This window comes from Esox lucius, chromosome 11 (assembly GCF_011004845.1).
Source record: "Esox lucius isolate fEsoLuc1 chromosome 11, fEsoLuc1.pri, whole genome shotgun sequence".
Classification (NCBI taxonomy): Eukaryota; Metazoa; Chordata; class Actinopteri; order Esociformes; family Esocidae; genus Esox; species Esox lucius.
In genome coordinates, this window is record NC_047579.1 from 51522431 (window position 1) to 51540541 (window position 18111).

An 18111-nucleotide genomic window follows, 5' to 3' on the forward strand; every position below is an offset into this window, starting at 1 on the left:
CCCCTCCCTCTCTACGGACCATGCAATCACTGACGAGGATGGAAGGGAAGAGAAGGACTCATGCAGATTCATGCAGTCACCTTCACTCAACTAATTAACCGTCTACAGCTCTACCTTCTCTCTCTCTCTCTATTTCTCTCCTCCCTCCCTCCCTCCCTCTCTCCTTCTCTCCCTCCGTCAGGCTCTGAAAGCAGGCAGTGCTCAGAAAAGGAGACTACAGACCGGCCCCATCCTTCTCCTTACTCCTGCGCTTTTTCTCCAGGATCTTGAGCCTCTTCTCTTCTCGCAGCCGCTGCTCCTCCTCCTCCTGGTCCTGACGGCACTTGTGGAAGTTCTCCACCACCACGCCCACAAACATGTTGAGCACGAAGAAACTGACGATGAGCAGGAAGGAGATGAAGTAGAGAAGCATCCAGGGGTTATGGTTCCTCATTGGCTGGGGAGTGAGGGGGCGGGGGCGACAGGTTAATTTATGATTGAAAGAAAAATGATAGATAAATAAAAGAAGAGAAAGCAAAAGAGAGAGAAGACAAGTTTACACTGTGGATGTGATGGGTGTGTGGTTGTGTGTGTTTTGTTAATGTGTGTGTGGCGTCAGCACAGAGTCTGTCTCTCTGTCAGTCTCTCTGTCTGTCTGTCTGTCTGTCTGTCTGTGTCTCTGTTTCCCTGTCTGGGTCTCTGTCAGTCTCTCTGTCTGGGTCTCTGTCAGTCTTTCTGTCTGTCTCTCTGTCAGTCTCTCTGTCTGTCTCTCTCACTGTCTCCCTGTCTGGGTCTCTGTCTCCCTGTCTGGGTCTCTGTCTCCCTGTCTGGGTCTCTTTCTGTCTCTCTGTCTGGGTCTCTGTCAGTCTCTCTGTCTGGGTCTCTGTCAGTTTCTCTGTCTGGGTCTCTGTCTGTCTCTCTGTCTGGGTCTCTGTCTCTTTTCTTATGTCTGTCTGTCTGTTTCTGTCTGTCTTTATGTCTTGGTCTGACTGGCTCTCTTCGTGTACTTATATGTGCATGTGTGCGTGTGCGTGTGTGTCTGTGGGTGTGTGTGTGTGTCTATGTGTGTTCCCTTTCATCCGACCTGAGTTCCAGAACCTCCTGAAATGAAACAAGGTCCCTGTAGTTGATGTACCTGCTGGTCCACCCCCACAGCGTCCAGGCCGTCATACATGATGTTGACCCACCCGTCCTTACATGACAGAACGAACAGCGACATCAGTGCCTGGAAAACACACACACTGGGTTAATATATACACACACACACACACACTGGGTTGATATATACACTCACACACTGTGTTAATATATATACACACACACACTGGGTTAAAATATACACACACACACACACTGTGTTAATATACATACACACACACACACACACTAATATAGACAGCACACAGCCACTAATGCACACACACACACACACACACACTGGGTTAATATACACACACACACCCACTAACACACACACTGGGTTAATATACACAGCACACACTAATTTGCACCCACACACATTATAGCAGCCACACCCCTAACCTGTCCCAGGTTGTCGAAGTTGTACTTCCTACGTCTCCACTGGTAGTTGGCCAGCAGGCAGTCAGACCTGTTGGTGATGTTTTTGGTGTCCGGGCCTTCACAGACGTAAAACTTCCCCTTGAACAACTAAAAGACAGGCAGGCAGTCAGTCAGACAGAGAGGTGTAGGCAGTGTAATGGAGCAGAAACAGTACAGACTGTCAAGTCTGTCAACAGTAAAGTAGTGTGATGTTGATGTGTCTAAGTGTACAGCAGTGTGATGTAATTGTGTCTAAGTGTACAGTAGTGTGATGTAGATGTGTCTAAGTGTACAGCAGTGTGATATAGATGTTAGTGTACAGTAGTGTGATGTAGATGTGTCTAAGTGTACAGTAGTGTGATGTGGATGTATTTAAGTGTACAGTAGTGTGATGTAGATGTCTCTAAGTGTACTGTAATGTGATGTGGATGTGTCTAAGTGTAAAATAGTGTCATGTAGATGTAACTAAGTGTACATTAATGTGATGTAGATGTATCAAAGCATACAGTAGTGTGATGTAGATGTGTGTAAGTGTACAGTAGTGTGATTTAGATGTGTCTAAGTGTACAGTAGATTGATGTAGATGTTAGTGTATAGTAGTGTGATGTAGATGTGTCAAAGTGTACAGCAATGTAATGTAGAAGTGTCTAAGTGTACAGTAGTGTGATGTAGATGTGTCTAAGTGTAAAGTAGTGTGATGTAGATGTATCTAAGTGTACAATAGTGTGATGTGGATGTATTTAAGTGTACAGTAGTGTGATGTAGATGTCTCTAAGTGTACTGTAATGTGATGTGGATGTGTCTAACTGTAAAGTAGTGTCATGTAGATGTAACTAAGTGTACATTAATGTGATGTAGATGTATCAAAGCGTTCAGTAGTGTGATGTAGATGTGTGTATGTGTACAGTAGTGTGATGTAGATGTGTCAAAGTGTACAGCAATGTAATGTAGAAGTGTCTAAGTGTACCGTAGTGTGATGTAGATGTGTCTAAGTGTAAAGTAGTGTGATGTAGATGTGTCTAAGTGTAAAGTAGTGTGTTGTACAAACCCGATTACAAAAAAGTTGGAACACTGTACAAATTGTGAGTAAAAAGGAATGGAATAATTTACAAATCTCATAAACTTATATTTAATTCACAATTGAATATAGATAACATATCGAATGTTGAAAGTGAGACATTTTGTAATGTCATGCCAAATATTGGCTCATTTTGGATATCATGAGAGCTACACATTCCAAAAAGGTTGGGACAGGTAGCAATAAGAGGCCGGAAAAGTTAAATGTACAGATAAGGAACAGCTGGAAGACCAATTTGCAACTTATTATGTCAATTGGCAACATGACTCGGTATAAAAAGAGCCTCTCAGAGTGGCAGTGTCTCTCAGAAATCAAGATGGGCAGAGGATCACCAATACCCCCAATGCTGCGGCAAAAAATAGTGGAGCAATATCAGAAAGGAGTTTCTCAGAGAAAAATTGCTAAGAGTTTGAAGTTGGGCAGCCTACACATCTGGAAAGGCACCATCAATGCTGACAGTTATATCCAAGTTCTAGAACAACATATGCTCTCATCCAGACGTCACCTCTTTCAGGGAAGACCTTGCATTTTCCAACATGACAATACCAGACCACATACTGCATCAATTACAATGTCATGGCTGCATGGAAGAAGGATCCGGGTACTGAAATGGCCAGCCGGCCAGATCTTTCACCCATAGAAAACATTTGGCGCATCATAAAGAGGAAGGTGCGACAAAGAAGACCTAAGACAGTTGAGCAACTAGAAGCCTGTATTAGACAAGAATGGGACAACATTCCTATTCATAAACTTGAGCAACTTGTCTCCTCAGTCCTCAGACGTTTGCAGTCTGTTATAAAAAGAAGAGGGGATGCCACACAGTGGTAAACATGGCCTTGTCCCAACTTTTTTGAGATGTGTTGATGCCAGGAAATTTTAAATCAACTTATTTTTCCCTTAAAGTGATACATTTTCTCAGTGTAAACATGTCATCTATGTTGTATTCTGAATAAAATATTGAAATTTGAAACTTCCACATCATTGCATTCTGTTTTTATTCACAGTTGTACAGTGTCCCAACTTTTATGGAATCGGGTTTGTAGATGTAAGTGTACAATAGTGGGATGTAAATGTGTCTAAATGTACAGTAGTGGGATGTAAATGTGTCTAAATGTACAGTAGTGGGATGTAAATGTGTCTAAATGTACAATAGTGGGATGTAAATGTGTCTAAATGTACAGTAGTGGGATGTAAATGTGTCTAAATGTACAGTAGTGGGATGTAAATGTGTCTAAATGTACAGTAGTGGGATGTAAATGTGTCTAAATGTACAATAGTGGGATGTAAATGTGTCTAAATGTACAGTAGTGGGATGTAAATGTGTCTAAATGTACAGTAGTGGGATGTAAATGTGTCTAAATGTACAGTAGTGGGATGTAAATGTGTCTAAATGTACAGTGGTGGGACTTAGATGTGGAAGTTAACAGATAAGGTACATTACTTGTACTCCCAGGATTCCAAACACGATGAAGAAAGCGCAGCAGATGAGGACGATGTTCCCAATGGGCCTGAGGGATGTGATCAGAGTCTCCACCACCAGCTTCAGACCTGGTGCTCGGCTAATCACCCTGGTACCCACACACAACACACACACACAAATATTTTACATAATATAATATCACGTGCACACACTACACTGCCACCTCTTTCAACCTGAGAGGTCATAGAGTCCATCTGGGAAATCACAGTCTACCTGGGAGGATTTAGAGTCTACCTTATAGTCATAGAGTCTACCTGGGAGGTCATAGAGTCTACCTGGGAGGTCACAGAGTCTACCTGAGAGGACGTAGTGTCCGTAGCAGACGGAGCACTCTGAGGATTCCCAGGATACGGTTTCCTCCAGTCGAGGCCAACGACACCAATATGTCCACCAGAGACACCAGGACCAGAATGCCATCCAGAACATTCCAACTGCTCTTCAGATAGCTCTGTTGACCTAGACAAAACCCCAATGCCACCACCTGGACACAGAAGATTATAACATCAAGATAGCATAAATATAACATCCATATAGCAGGTATATTACATCAATATACCATCATGATAACATCAGTAATACAATATAGCTGCAAGCACCAATTAGGGGTCCAAGCAAACAGAGCATAAGACAAGGATTGGCCATGCAAGCCTGAGAGTAGGCCTAGCATTTTGTTTTTGTGTTAGGCGGTAATGAGTGTTTAAACAGATTTTCCGAAACAGCAGCCCACATGGCCGATCAGCCCTACACACATAGGGCCTATTTTGCATCTCGTTCCGAACACAGACACCAAGTATGGTGACAATCGGACAAATGGTTGCTGTGAAACGCCCTCACTTCCTGTTAAATTTTCAGACGCAAGAAGTTGCTAGCACATGACATATGCAGACCTCCCGTGCACTCTATTCGGACCACTGATACCAAGTTTGGTGACTATTGGACAAACGGTTGCTGAGAAATGCCCTCACTTGCTGTGGAATTCTCAGACACAGAATGTTTTTGGCAGGAGACGTACGCGGACCTCCACGGCACCTCATTCTGACCAAGGATACCAAGTTTGGTGTCAGTCAGACAAACGGTTGCTGTGAAACTCGCTCACTTTCCGATAGGCGGCTTTGCAAATCAAAAATCCACCAAGTATCTTTTGTTTGGCTTCGATCTGTGCACATTTTTTGAGGTTTTTCAAAATCTTATACTTTTAGATGATATACTGATGATATACTGATGTAATCTCAGTGTTTTAGTGATCTTAATGTCATGTCAGAGTTATCCTACTGTTATTTTGATGTAATCTAAACGCTATATCAATGTTATTTTAATTAGGGGTCCAAGCAGTGAAGCTGCAGGAACCCTATTGTAATTGTTAGTTTTTTTATTATTATTATTATTCTCTTTCTTCCGCCGTTTTTGCAAGTTTACCAACTTCTACTGGCTAACTTTTTTTTTAACTTGGCGCATCCATAGAGGGCTCTGCCAAACTCACAAAAACTAATTGTGATGTCCATAGGTCAATGCCTCTAGCGCCACCATCGGGTCAAAGTTGTGATTTTCAAATGCTTATAACTCAGGCTGTGATTGGCCTAGAGACATGACACCAGTGTCATATGATGCAGGACCACATGCTGAACAACCTGCCTAGAGGAAGGCCTAACTAGATTTTCTGAAAAAAACTCCCCTTAAAGATTTCTGTTTGTTTTTCAACTGAATTGTTCACGTTATTGGTCACATTAAAGGTGGATAAAGTTCTACATGATTTATCTTTGTCTCATTCTTTTACATCACAAGAACCAGGCATTTTAACAGGGGTGTGTAGACTTTTAATATCCACTGTAAGTTCTTCAAGGAAAATTACAACCCTGTTTCCAAATAAGTTGGGACGCTCTGTAAAATGTAAAGACAAAAGCATGCAATGATGTGCAAGTCAATTAAACCCAATATTCTATAGAAAATAGTACAAAGACAACACATCAAATGTTGAAACAGAGACATTTTGTTTCTTGAAATATATATGCCCACTTTGAATTTGATGCCAGCAACACGTTTCAAAAAAGCTGGGACAGGGGCAATCTCACAACTAATTAGGTAAATTGGCAACAGGTCAGTAACAAGATTGAGTATAAAAAGAGCATCCCAGTGAGGATGAGTCTTTAATAAATAAAGACTACGCTGGCAAATAGTGCAATCATTTAAGAATAATGTTTTTCAACATTAAAATTGCAAAGAGTTTGGGGATCTTATCATCTGCAGTAAATAATATCAATAAAAAAATTCAAAGACCTTGTACGCAAGGGAAGAGGCCAAAAACCAATATTGGATGGCCGTGATCTTCGGGCCCTCAGATGGCACTGCAGTAAAAACAGACACAATTCTGTGGTGGAATTCACTGCATGGGCTCCGGAACCCTTCCGAAAACCACTGTGTGTGAACACAGCATGTCGCTACATCAACAAATGCAAGTTAAAACTCTACCATGCAAAGATGAAACTATATATCAACAAGATCCAGAACCGCCGCTGTGTTCTCTGGGCCAAAATTAATTTAAGATGGACTGAGGCCAAGTGGAAAACTGTCCTGTGGTCTGAAAAATCTAAATTTAAAATTATCTTTGGGAATCATGGACGCCACTTCCTCTGAGCTAAAAAGTAAAGGGACCATCCGGCTTGGTATCAGCGCACAGTTCATAGGTCAATATCCATGATGGTATGGGGGTGCATTAGTGCACATGGCATGGGTGACAATCATATTTATCAGTTTCAACATTTGATTTGTCCTATTTTCAATGAAATATAGGGATAAATAATTTGCACATCATTGCATTCTGTTTTTATTTGCATTTTACGCAGCGTCCCGACTTTTTGGGAAATGGGGAACAGAAGCTACGCTCTCAGAAATCTAACCCAAAAGATTCTTAGATGTATTATTAAAACAGGTTTTCAAATTTTCAAATAACCTTTTAAAGGGTTATTCAATTAACTTACAGAAATCAATCTGAAACAGACACAAGGCTGAAAAATACAACAGGCCTAAACAGATACCAAGCTGAAACAGACAATGGACTGAAACAGACACCAAGCTGAAACAGACGACAATCTGAAACAGACAGCAATCCGAAACATAGAATAGACTGAAACAGACAGTATTATTACTTTGACAGTCATCTCAGCCAGGAAGATGACAGTGAACACGTAGTTGGAGACACTCAGAAACACTCGCTCCTAGAGGAGACAGGAAGATAGAGAGAAACAAGGCTGTAAAGACACCATACTGTTGCTTGTCTGAAAGCATGTTGTTGTGAGAACAATGTTTCAACCAATATGGAAATCTCTTGGAGAAGCCTTTCAATCCAGAATGATGCTATGAGGTTATGTCTGGTCAATCCAGAATGATGCTATGAGGTTATGTCTGGTCAATCCAGAATGATGCTATGAGGTTATGTCTGGTCAATCCAGAATGATGCTATGAGGTTATGTCTGGTCAATCCAGAATGATGCTATGAGGTTATGTCTGGTCAATCCAGAATGATGCTATGAGGTTATGTCTGGTCAATCCAGAATGATGCTATGAGGTTATGTCTGGTCAATCCAGAATGATGCTATGAGGTTATGTCTGGTCAATCCAGAATGATGCTATGAGGTTATGTCTGGTCAATCCAGAATGATGCTATGAGGTTATGTCTGGTCAATCCAGAATGATGCTATGAGGTTATGTCTGGTCAATCCAGAATAATGGAGCAGTGTCATAATGGAGCAGTGTCAGTGTCATAATGGAGCAGTGTCATAATGGAGCAGTGTCAGTATCATAATGGAGCAGTGTCAGTGTCATAATGGAGCAGTATCATAATGGAGCATTGTCAGTGTCATAATGGAGCAGTGTCATAATGGAGCAGTGTCAGTATCATAATGGAGCAGTGTCATAATGGAGCTGTGTCAGTATCATAATGGAGCAGTGTCATAATGGAGCAGTGTCAGTGTCATAATGGAGCAGTGTTATAACGGAGCAGTATCAGTGTCATAATGGAGCAGTGTCAGTCTTATAATGGAGCAGTGTCATAATGGAGCAGTGTTAGTGTCATAATGGAGCAGTGTTAATGGAGCAGTGTCAGTGTCATAATGGAGCAGTGTCATAATGGAGCAGTGTCAGTGTCATAATGGAGCAGTGTCAGTGTCATAATGGAGCAGTGTCAGTGTCATAATGGAGCAGTGTCAGTGTCATAACGGAGCAGTGTCAGTGTCATAATGGAGCAGTGTCAGTGTCATAATGGAGCAGTGTCAGTGTTATAATGGAGCAGTGTCAGTGTTATAATGGAGCAGTGTCAGTGTCATAATGGAGCAGTGTCAGTGTTATAATGGAGCAGTGTCAGTGTTATAATGGAGCAGTGTCAGTGTTTTAATGGAGCAGTGTCAGTGTTATAATGGAGCAGTGTCAGTGTCATAATGAAGAGGTGTGTTTATTTTTGGGTCTTACAATGCTGTGCAGTTGTATGTTGGGTCTTTCCAGTGCGATGGTGATACAGTTGAGGAAGATGAAGACCAGGACAACATGATCAAACAGCTTATGGCTTATCATCCCCTTACACCATATACGAAACCTGGAGAAAAGGAGGAAAGACAGGGAAGGAGAAAGTAGAGATCAGAAAGGAAAAGACAGGGAAGGAGAAAGTAGAGATCAGAAAGGAAAAGACAGGGAAGGAGAAAGTAGAGATCAGAAAGGAAAAGACAGGGAGTGAGATAGAAGGAGGAAAGTAGATATCAGAAAGGTAAAGACAGGGAGTGAGATAGAAGGAGGAAAGTAGAGATCAGAAAGGTAAAGACAGGGAGTGAGATAGAAGGAGGAAAGTAGAGATCAGAAAGGTAAAGACGAGGAGTGAGATAGAAGGAGGAAAGTAGAGATCAGAAAGGTAAAGACAGGGAGTGAGATAGAAGGAGAAAGTAGAGATCAGAAAGGTAAAGACGAGGAGTGAGATAGAAGGAGGAAAGTAGAGATCAGAAAGGTAAAGACAGGGAGTGAGATAGAAGGAGGAAAGTAGAGATCAGAAAGGTAAAGACAGGGAGTGAGATAGAAGGAGGAAAGTAGAGATCAGAAAAGTAAAGACAGGGAGTGAGATAGAAGGAGGAAAGTAGAGATCAGAAAGGAAAAGACAGGGAGTGAGATAGAAGGAGGAAAGTAGAGATCAGAAAGGAAAAGACAGGGAGTGAGATAGAAGGAGGAAAGTAGAGATCAGAAAGGAAAAGACAGGGAGTGAGATAGAAGGAGGATCAGTACAGAGCCTGAAGACATCTGATAGGGTGAGCCGTAGTTTGGTTGCATCTGTAAGTGTTTGTTTATGCTTGTCAGCTTGTGTGCGAGTGTGTGTTTGTGTGTTTACTCACGAGTTCTGAGGGGAGAACAGATACAGGGTTAACTCTTCGTGTTCTCTACACCAGAGTGGCTGTCGGCTCTCCAGCACTTTTTTCAGGCGCACCCATGGGTTCTGCAGGGGGCAAAGGACATCATCACACACAGATACAAACACCTCGGGCTGACACTTATTAACCCTTACTCACTAGCATCCTCATTTACAGCCCCGACCTGGGAGCATGTAGGGTTAACCTAATGGCTCAGGGACAGAACAGCAGATTTTTCACCTTGCCGGCTTGGAGATCGGACCTAACATCTGTCCAGTTACCGGTCAGATGCTTGAACAACTAGGCTACAGGCAACCCCTTAGAGATTTCAGATGTAGAGAACAGGAGAACGAGGCAAGGAGAACATGGTTCCATGAGGATGCAGAACATCTAATTTACCTTGTAGATGAGAGAATAACAGCCCTCCTGTTACTAGGAAGACAGACAGGCTACAATACTGTGCAGACAGACAGTCTAAAGTACTGTGCAGACAGACAGACAGAGAGAAAGACAGACAGGCAGACAGACAGAGAGAGAGAAAGACAGACACGCAGACAGACTAAAGTACTATAAAGACAGACAGACAGACAGACAGACTAAAGTACTTTGAATGACAGACAGACATATTAAAGAACTGTGTAGACAGACAGACAGACAGACAGACAGACTAAAGTACTATGAAGACAGACAGACATATTAAAGTACTGTGTAGACAGACAGACATATTAAAGTACTGTGTAGACAGACAGACAGACAGACAGACTAAAGTACTTTGAAGACAGACAGACATATTAAAGTACTGTGTAGACAGACAGAAAGACTAAAGTGCCGTGCAGACAGACAGAAAGACTAAAATGCAGGTCAAAGTCCTGAGGGAGCTTGGTTTCACAATAGAACCAGGAAACACAGTCAGCAGTTAACACACTACAAATTGCTCACAACCAACTACACTGCAACTTCTGTTTAACCTGCTGTGTACCTAGGCAGAGTGTGTGGATGTGTGTGTGTGTGGATGTGTGTGTTTGTGTGTGTGTGTGGATGTGTGTGTGGATGTGTGTGTGTGTGTGTGTGTGGATGTGTGTGTTTGTGTGTGTGTGTGTAGATGTTTGTGTGGATGTGTGTTGTGTGTGGATTTATGTGTGTGCGTGTGCATGTGTGTGTGTGTGTGTGTGCGTCCTCGATGAGCAGGGTTGGAGAATGAGACTGTGAAACACGACTCATGACTGCAAACTGCTGTAACTTTCCGTTAATCGTTGACAGCCGCCACAGCCAGAAGTGGAACCAAAACTCTGATCCCAAGTTATTTAATCATTCTCTGAGTGGTTATAAAACTACTGTAGGAATCTAATTAAAACTGATACAGCTTTAACTAACGCTTACTCTGGCAGAGGGCCATCACGCAGAGAGAGAGAGATGGAGAGAAAGAGAGAGAGAGATGGAGAGATAGGGAGACATAGACTCTCTGAATCAACGCCAGCAGGGGGGTTGGTTGTTGCAGCTGTTTTCACAGCTCTCCCCTCTATAGTAACAGTGTGATTATATCAGCGACAGCCTGATAGAGGTGACACACGCACAAACTCATACAGCCAAGCAAACTAAGTGAGAAAACAATTAGTGCCGTGGCCAATCAATTACAGCAAAACTATTAATCTCCCAGCAGGCCTCATCTTCACAAACAAACAACAGCAGCAGCAACACAGAACAAAGGAGAAAGGGAGACGTGGAGGGTTGAGAAGAGAAGGAGATAAAGCAGAGGGGAGAAAAGGACAGAGAGGTGGGAATGAGAGACAGAAGGTGAGAAAGGGGGAGAGCCGGAGGGAGAGAGAGGGGGAGACGTAGAGACAGAAGGAGAGGGGGGAAGGAGGAGAGGGGGTGATGCAGGGAGCCGTGGACTGGTGATTTGGTACTTTGTGTTGTGTCCAACAGTCTCTGACAGAATAACCTTTGGTGTATTTATGTTGTGTTATGTCATTGTTTATTGTAGGAGTAAGGAGTTTGAATCAGTTCCTGGTCAATGACTATTATTATTATGGCTGGGGAGATGCAACGTGTTCAGAAATATTATGAAAAGTACAAACAGACCAGAACTATTTCCAACGCAGAGTCTGAAATGACAAACTGAGGTGTCTTAAAATGCTTATAAAACAGATGCTGATTAGATTGCAGAAATGTCAGAACCTGTTTTCTAAATTGGCAATACACCACCAACCAGTAAAAAGTAACGTAATGTCATAGCTCTGGTATATGGTCCAAACCAGTGTTTTCCTGGTTTGGACCAGTCTGGATCATGGGACATTTGAGATTAAAATTGTGTAGCCGACAGGACCAACTCCGTGTGGAGGCAAAGCCTGGCATAAATACTTCCCCAGTTTTATTTTGCCATAAACCTCTCAGCTCTGTGCGGTGAGACGGTGAGCATTTTGGTCGAAATGTCTGGGGTGAGATGACTTCCCCCAAAGAAACAAGTGCATAAGGGGACTCAGCAGCTGTAAGGCTCCTTTTCTTCATTTTCGTTCCTTTCAGCTCTTTTGTACTGTTATTTCACGTGCAATTCCTTTTTCACTCTTTCTTTCTATTCTCATGGCAGTGTCGTTCCTGAATGCAGCCCCCTCCCACGCCCCATTACGTTCAGTGATTCCACCAGTGTTCTGACACACCCCCTACCATTAGCACAGTATTTAGTCCAGGCCATTTGTGTTATGTCTTGTGGTATATTGTTTCATTTATGACTTTCCTGAGTCTGCCTTTTTGAGCAGCCTTTTAAAATATTGATCTTGCCTGTTTGCCTATTTTTTGCCTGACCCTTTGGATTTGTCTGCCTGTTCTGACATCCCGCGTTTCAGACCCATTTTTCTGTACAAGACAACTTACTGGGAAATAAACATCTACAGCGCCCTGCACATGAAACCAGGACTCTGCCTTCCTGTGTCATATTCAATACAGCAGACACTTTTCAACAGGAGCCGGTACCAGCATTCACCGCAGGTCCTCTTTCCCTCAACACTAATGGATCAAAGTCAAATCTTGGATCTCTGCCATGGACGCACGTGTCTTTTACACTTCCTGACTGTGAATAGTTAATGTTGTCTAAAACTTTAGACTATTCCTGTTATTACGTTTTTATTGTTGCCCAAGATAAGATGGCAATTATTCAACTGTGATCGTATCCTTGTGATAACAACCAAAACACAAATGTAATATTGATTGACTAAGGCTAAAACAAAATATTTGTGTCAAACAACGAATTGCTGGAATCAGCGCAGGAGTTCAGGACCACAGATATTTCCTGGAATCAGAGTGGGAGTTCAGGACCACAGACATTTCCTGGAATCTATGCGGGAGTTCAGGACCACAGACATTTCCTGGAATCGGCGCGGGAGTTCAGGACCACAGACATTTCCTGGAATCTGCGCGGGGATTCAGGACCACAGACATTTCCTGGAATCGGCGCGGGAGTTCAGGACCACAGACATTTCCTGGAATCTGCGCGGGGATTCAGGACCACAGACATTTCCTGGAATCAGCGTGGGAGTTCAGGACCACAGACATTTCCTGGAATCAGCGCGGGAGTTTAGGACCACAGACATTTCCTGGAATCAGTGCGGGAGTTCAGGACCACAGACATTTAATTCAATTATACTGCAGAGCTGCTTCCAGGGAACTGATGGACTGGCTCTCTACATAGACACCTACTGCTCCAAGTCGGAGCAAAGTTTGACAAAGACAAAAATTACTATACACCTGACTAGACTGTAGGGACAAAAAATAAATTAATATCTGGAGCAAACAAGCACTATGTTAATAATGTCCCACGGTTTTCAAAATAAGAAAGAGGTCTGAAATAGGTCACATTTGTCCTGTTAATACCACTGCTACTACTACTACCACCACCGCTACTACCACCGCCACTACTACCACCACCACCACCACTACCACTACTACTACTACCACCACCACTACTACCACCGCCACTACTACCACTACCACTACTACCACTGCTACTACCACCAATACTACCACCACCACTACTACCACTACTAACACTAACACTACTACCACCACCACTACTACCACTAACACTACTACCACCACCACTACTACTACTACCACTACCACCACCACCACTACTACTACTACCACTACTACTACTAACACTACTACCACCACCACCACTACTACCACTCCTACTACTAATACTACCACCACCACCACTACTACCACTGCTACTACCACTACCACCACCACTACTACCACTACTACTACTACTAAAACTACTACCACCACCACTACTACCAATAACACTACTAACACCACCACTACTACTACTACCACAACTACCACTACTACCACCACCACTCCTACCACTCCCACTACTACCACTGCTACTACTACTACTACCACCACCACTACTACCACTAACACTACTACCACTACTACTGCTACTACTACTACCACCACCACTACCACCGCCACTACTACCACCACCACTACTACCACCACCACTACTACCACTACCACTACTACTACTACCACCAATACTTCTACCACTACTACTACTACTACAACCACTACTACTACTACCACGACTACCACTACTACCACCACCACTACTACCACTAACACTACTACTACTACCACTGCTACTACTACTACCACCACCACTACTACTACCACCGCCACTACTACCACCACCACTACTACCACTACCACTACTACCACTGCTACTACCACCACTACTACCACCACCACTACTACCACTACTACCACTAACACTACTACCACCACCACTACTACCACTAACACTACTACCACCACCACTACTACCACTAACACTACTACCACCACCACTACTACTACTACCACTACTACTACTAACACTACTACCACTACTACTACTAATACTACTACCACCACCACTACTACCACTGCTACTACCACTACCACCACCACTACTACCACTACTATTACTAAAACTACTACCATCACCACTACTACCACCACCACCACTACTACCAATAACACTACTACCACCACCACTACTACTACTACCACAACTACCCCTACTACCACCACCACTCCTACCACTCCCACTACTACCACTGCTACCACTACTACCACCACCACTACTACCACTAACACTACTACCACTACTACTGCTACTACTACTACCACCACCACTACTACCACTGCCACTACTACCACCACCACTACTACCACTGCTACCACTACTACCACCACCACTACTACCACTACCACTACTACCACTGGTACTACTACTATCACCACCACTACTACCACTACCACAACCACTACTACTATTACTACTACTACTACTACTACCACCAATAATTCTACCACTACTACTACTACAACCACTACTACTTCTACTACCACTGCTACTACTACTACCACCACCACTACTACCACCACGACTACTACCACTACCACTACTACCACTGCTACTACTATTACCACCACCACTACTACCACTGATACTACTACTATCACCACCACTACTACCACTGATACTACTACTATCACCACCACTACTACCACTACCACTACTACCACTACTACCACTACTACCACAACCACTACTACTTCTACTACTATTACTGCTACTACTACTATCACCACCACTACTACCACTACCACTACTACTACCACTACTACCACCACGACTACTACCACTACCACTGCTACTACTATTACCACCACCACTACTACCACTGCCACTACTACCACTGCTAGTACTACTATCACCACTACTACTATCACCACCACTACTACCACTACTACTACTACTACTACCACTACTACCACAACCACTACTACTTCTACTACTATTACTACCACTACTACCACCACCAATACCACCTCCACTACTACCAGCACGACTACTACCACTACCACTACTACCACTGCTACTACTATTACCACCACCACTATTACCACTGCATCTACTACCACTGCTACTACTACTATCACCACCACTACTACCACTACCACTACTACTACCACTACTACCACAACCACTACTACTATTACTACTACTACTACTACACCTACCACCAATACTTCTACAACTACTACTACTACAACCACTACTACTTCTACCAATACTACTACCACCATTACTACCCCCACCACTACTACTACTACTACCACAACCACTACTACTACAACTACTACTACCACTGCTACTACCACCACTACTAATACCACTACCACCACTACCACAACCACTATTACTACCACTACCACCACTACCACAACCACTATTACTACAACCACTACTACTTCTACTACTATTACTACTACCACTACTACTAGTACTACTACCATGACTACTAGCTAGTACTACTACTATTACTACTACCTTTACTACTGCTATTACTAGTACTACTACCACTCCTACTACTAATGGTAATAATAACTGTAATATGTCAGCATTGCATGTACGTGTTGAGGAGGATGAAGAAGGCCTGCCTGTCCTCCAAGATCCTTTTGAACTTTTACCGCTGCGCAATCAAGAGCATTCTGACTAACTGAGCCACAGTGTGGTTTGGCGGTGGCTCCGTAGCCTTTCAATGGGTGGTGAAAATCACTGGTGCCCAGCTTCCAGCCATCATAGACCTCCAGCGCAAGCCGTGTCTGCACAGGGTGCGCGGCATCATCAGGGACCCTTCACACCCATGCCACAAACTATTTGCCCTGCTATCATCAGGCAGCCGGAACAGGTCTCTTCTCCACAGGCTCAAGAACAGTTTCTTTCCATCTACTGTTACCCTGCTGAACTCTGTTGTGACCCATCACTAACCCATCCCCGCCTCTCAGGGACCTTGTTGCACTACTCCCTTTGTACTACTCTGACACTGCCTTGCAAAGTCTAATAATAGAAGTTTTCAGTTGTTACAGGTACGTGTATGCTACCTTACTCCTTCAATTTGCCTCGATTGCACATCTAGAATGCCATTTAGAATTGCCATCTGTACCTGCACAATTACTTATTCCACTTGTACATACATATACTTAATAGTTGTACATATTCTACCCTCTTCTATTTGCACTTCTGGTTAGATGCTTACTGCATTTCATTGCACTGTACTTGTACTTGTTCAATGACAATAAAGTAGAATCTAATCTAACCTGTCATTTGGTTTGTCACTTTGAAAAAGTGAAAAATCACCATTCAGGATTTACACCACACGGTGGTGGGTAATGTAAAGCAACATTTCATTTCCTAAATTCACCTCAGCAATATGTACATGCCAATAAAATGTTTGTAATTTAATTAAAAAAGAGAATATGTTCAACAGCTACAGAGGGAGAGAGAGAGTTGAGAGGTACAGGGAAAGAAGGAGGTTTATATATATATATATATATATATATATATATATATATATATATATATATATATAATATCATTTTTGCTGCCTAAATATGATTGCTTTGGCAGTAGGGACAACCATCCATCCAAGTCAACAAAGCACCTATTGAATTGACAAAGAGGGAGCTGTAGAGAGACAGAAGAGAGATAGAGAAGAGAGGTAGAAAAGAGAGGTAGAGAAAAGAGGTAGAGAAGAGAGGTAGAGAAGAGGGGTAGAGAGAAGAGAGGTAGAGAGAAGAGGTAGAGAGAAGAGAGGTAGAGAAGAGAGGTAGAAAAGAGAGGTAAGGAAGAGAGGTAGAAAAGAGAGGTAGAGAAAAGAGGTAGAAAAGAGAGGTAGAGAAAAGAGGTAGAGAAGAGGGGTAGAGAGAAGAGAGGTAGAAAAGAGGGGTAGAGAAGAGAGGTAGAGAAGAGAGGTAGAGAAAAGAGGTAGAGAAGAGAGGTAGAGAAGAGAGGTAGAGAAAAGAGGTAGAGAAGAGAGGTAGAGAAGAGAGGTAGAGAAGAGAGGTAGAGAAGAGAGGTAGAGAGAAGAGAGGTAGAGAAGAGAGGTAGAGAAGAGATCAGAGAAAGAGAAATTCTGTTTCTTCTTTCCCACTTGCTTAATTCCATGTCACTGTTATTTATTGTCTTTCTTTTTCTCCACTTACTTTGGCAATGTTAAGGAATGTTTCCATGCCAATAAAACCCTCTGAAATTGAAAGAGAGGAGAGAGGTATAGAACCAGATGAGAGAGAGGTAGAGAAACAGAGAAGAGAGGGAGGTAGAAAAACAGAAGAGAGAGGAAGAAAAAGAGAGGAGAGAGAGGAAGAGGAATCCAGCCACTCACATCATCCTCAAGATCATCTTCAGGTGACAGCTGATCCTTGTTGGGGTCAAGGTTCACGGTTGGGTCGTAGGTTATGTGGTGAAGACTCCGACCGTTACAGTCCTCGTACTCCCCCGTTGCTGACGGGCACAGAGAGGACGCCTGTAGCAGTTCTAAGGACCCTGGACGGGGGTACAGCCTGCTCCTTCCCCCTCCTGCTGCCTCCGCCTCCTCCTCTTCCTCCCCACCTCCCTCCCCTGATAGCAGACTCTCCCTCTCTCCGCTGGTATCTCTGCGTTTGAGGCTGGGGGCGCGGCTGAGACTGTTCCAACTGGACCTCCGACTGCCCCACCCACTGACAGACCCTTGACATCTGGATGGGAGGGGCGACCGCCGGCCCGGGCTGGACTAAAGAGGACCATATATGACATAAACAGTCAA

At 43.2% G+C, this 18111-nt stretch overlaps 1 protein-coding gene across 3 annotated transcripts in view; it reads right to left on the minus strand.

Annotated features, from left to right (window-relative positions):
- The window catches only part of cacna1ha (calcium channel, voltage-dependent, T type, alpha 1H subunit a), a 144499-nt gene that overhangs the window by 40492 nt on the left and 85896 nt on the right, over positions 1-18111 (minus strand). For 2 of the 3 annotated variants that reach the window (XM_029123200.2, XM_029123198.2), the window contains exons 19-27: positions 17692-18078; positions 9464-9564; positions 8559-8682; positions 7241-7309; positions 4394-4578; positions 4059-4185; positions 1522-1647; positions 1115-1204; positions 223-436 (exon numbers count right to left, since the gene is read on the minus strand). In XM_029123200.2, coding sequence (XP_028979033.2) covers positions 223-436; positions 1115-1204; positions 1522-1647; positions 4059-4185; positions 4394-4578; positions 7241-7309; positions 8559-8682; positions 9464-9564; positions 17692-18078 — 1423 coding nt within the window. The remainder of the gene's footprint in view (positions 1-222; positions 437-1114; positions 1205-1521; positions 1648-4058; positions 4186-4393; positions 4579-7240; positions 7310-8558; positions 8683-9463; positions 9565-17691; positions 18079-18111) is intronic. The other variant, XM_029123199.2, reaches the window with a different exon arrangement.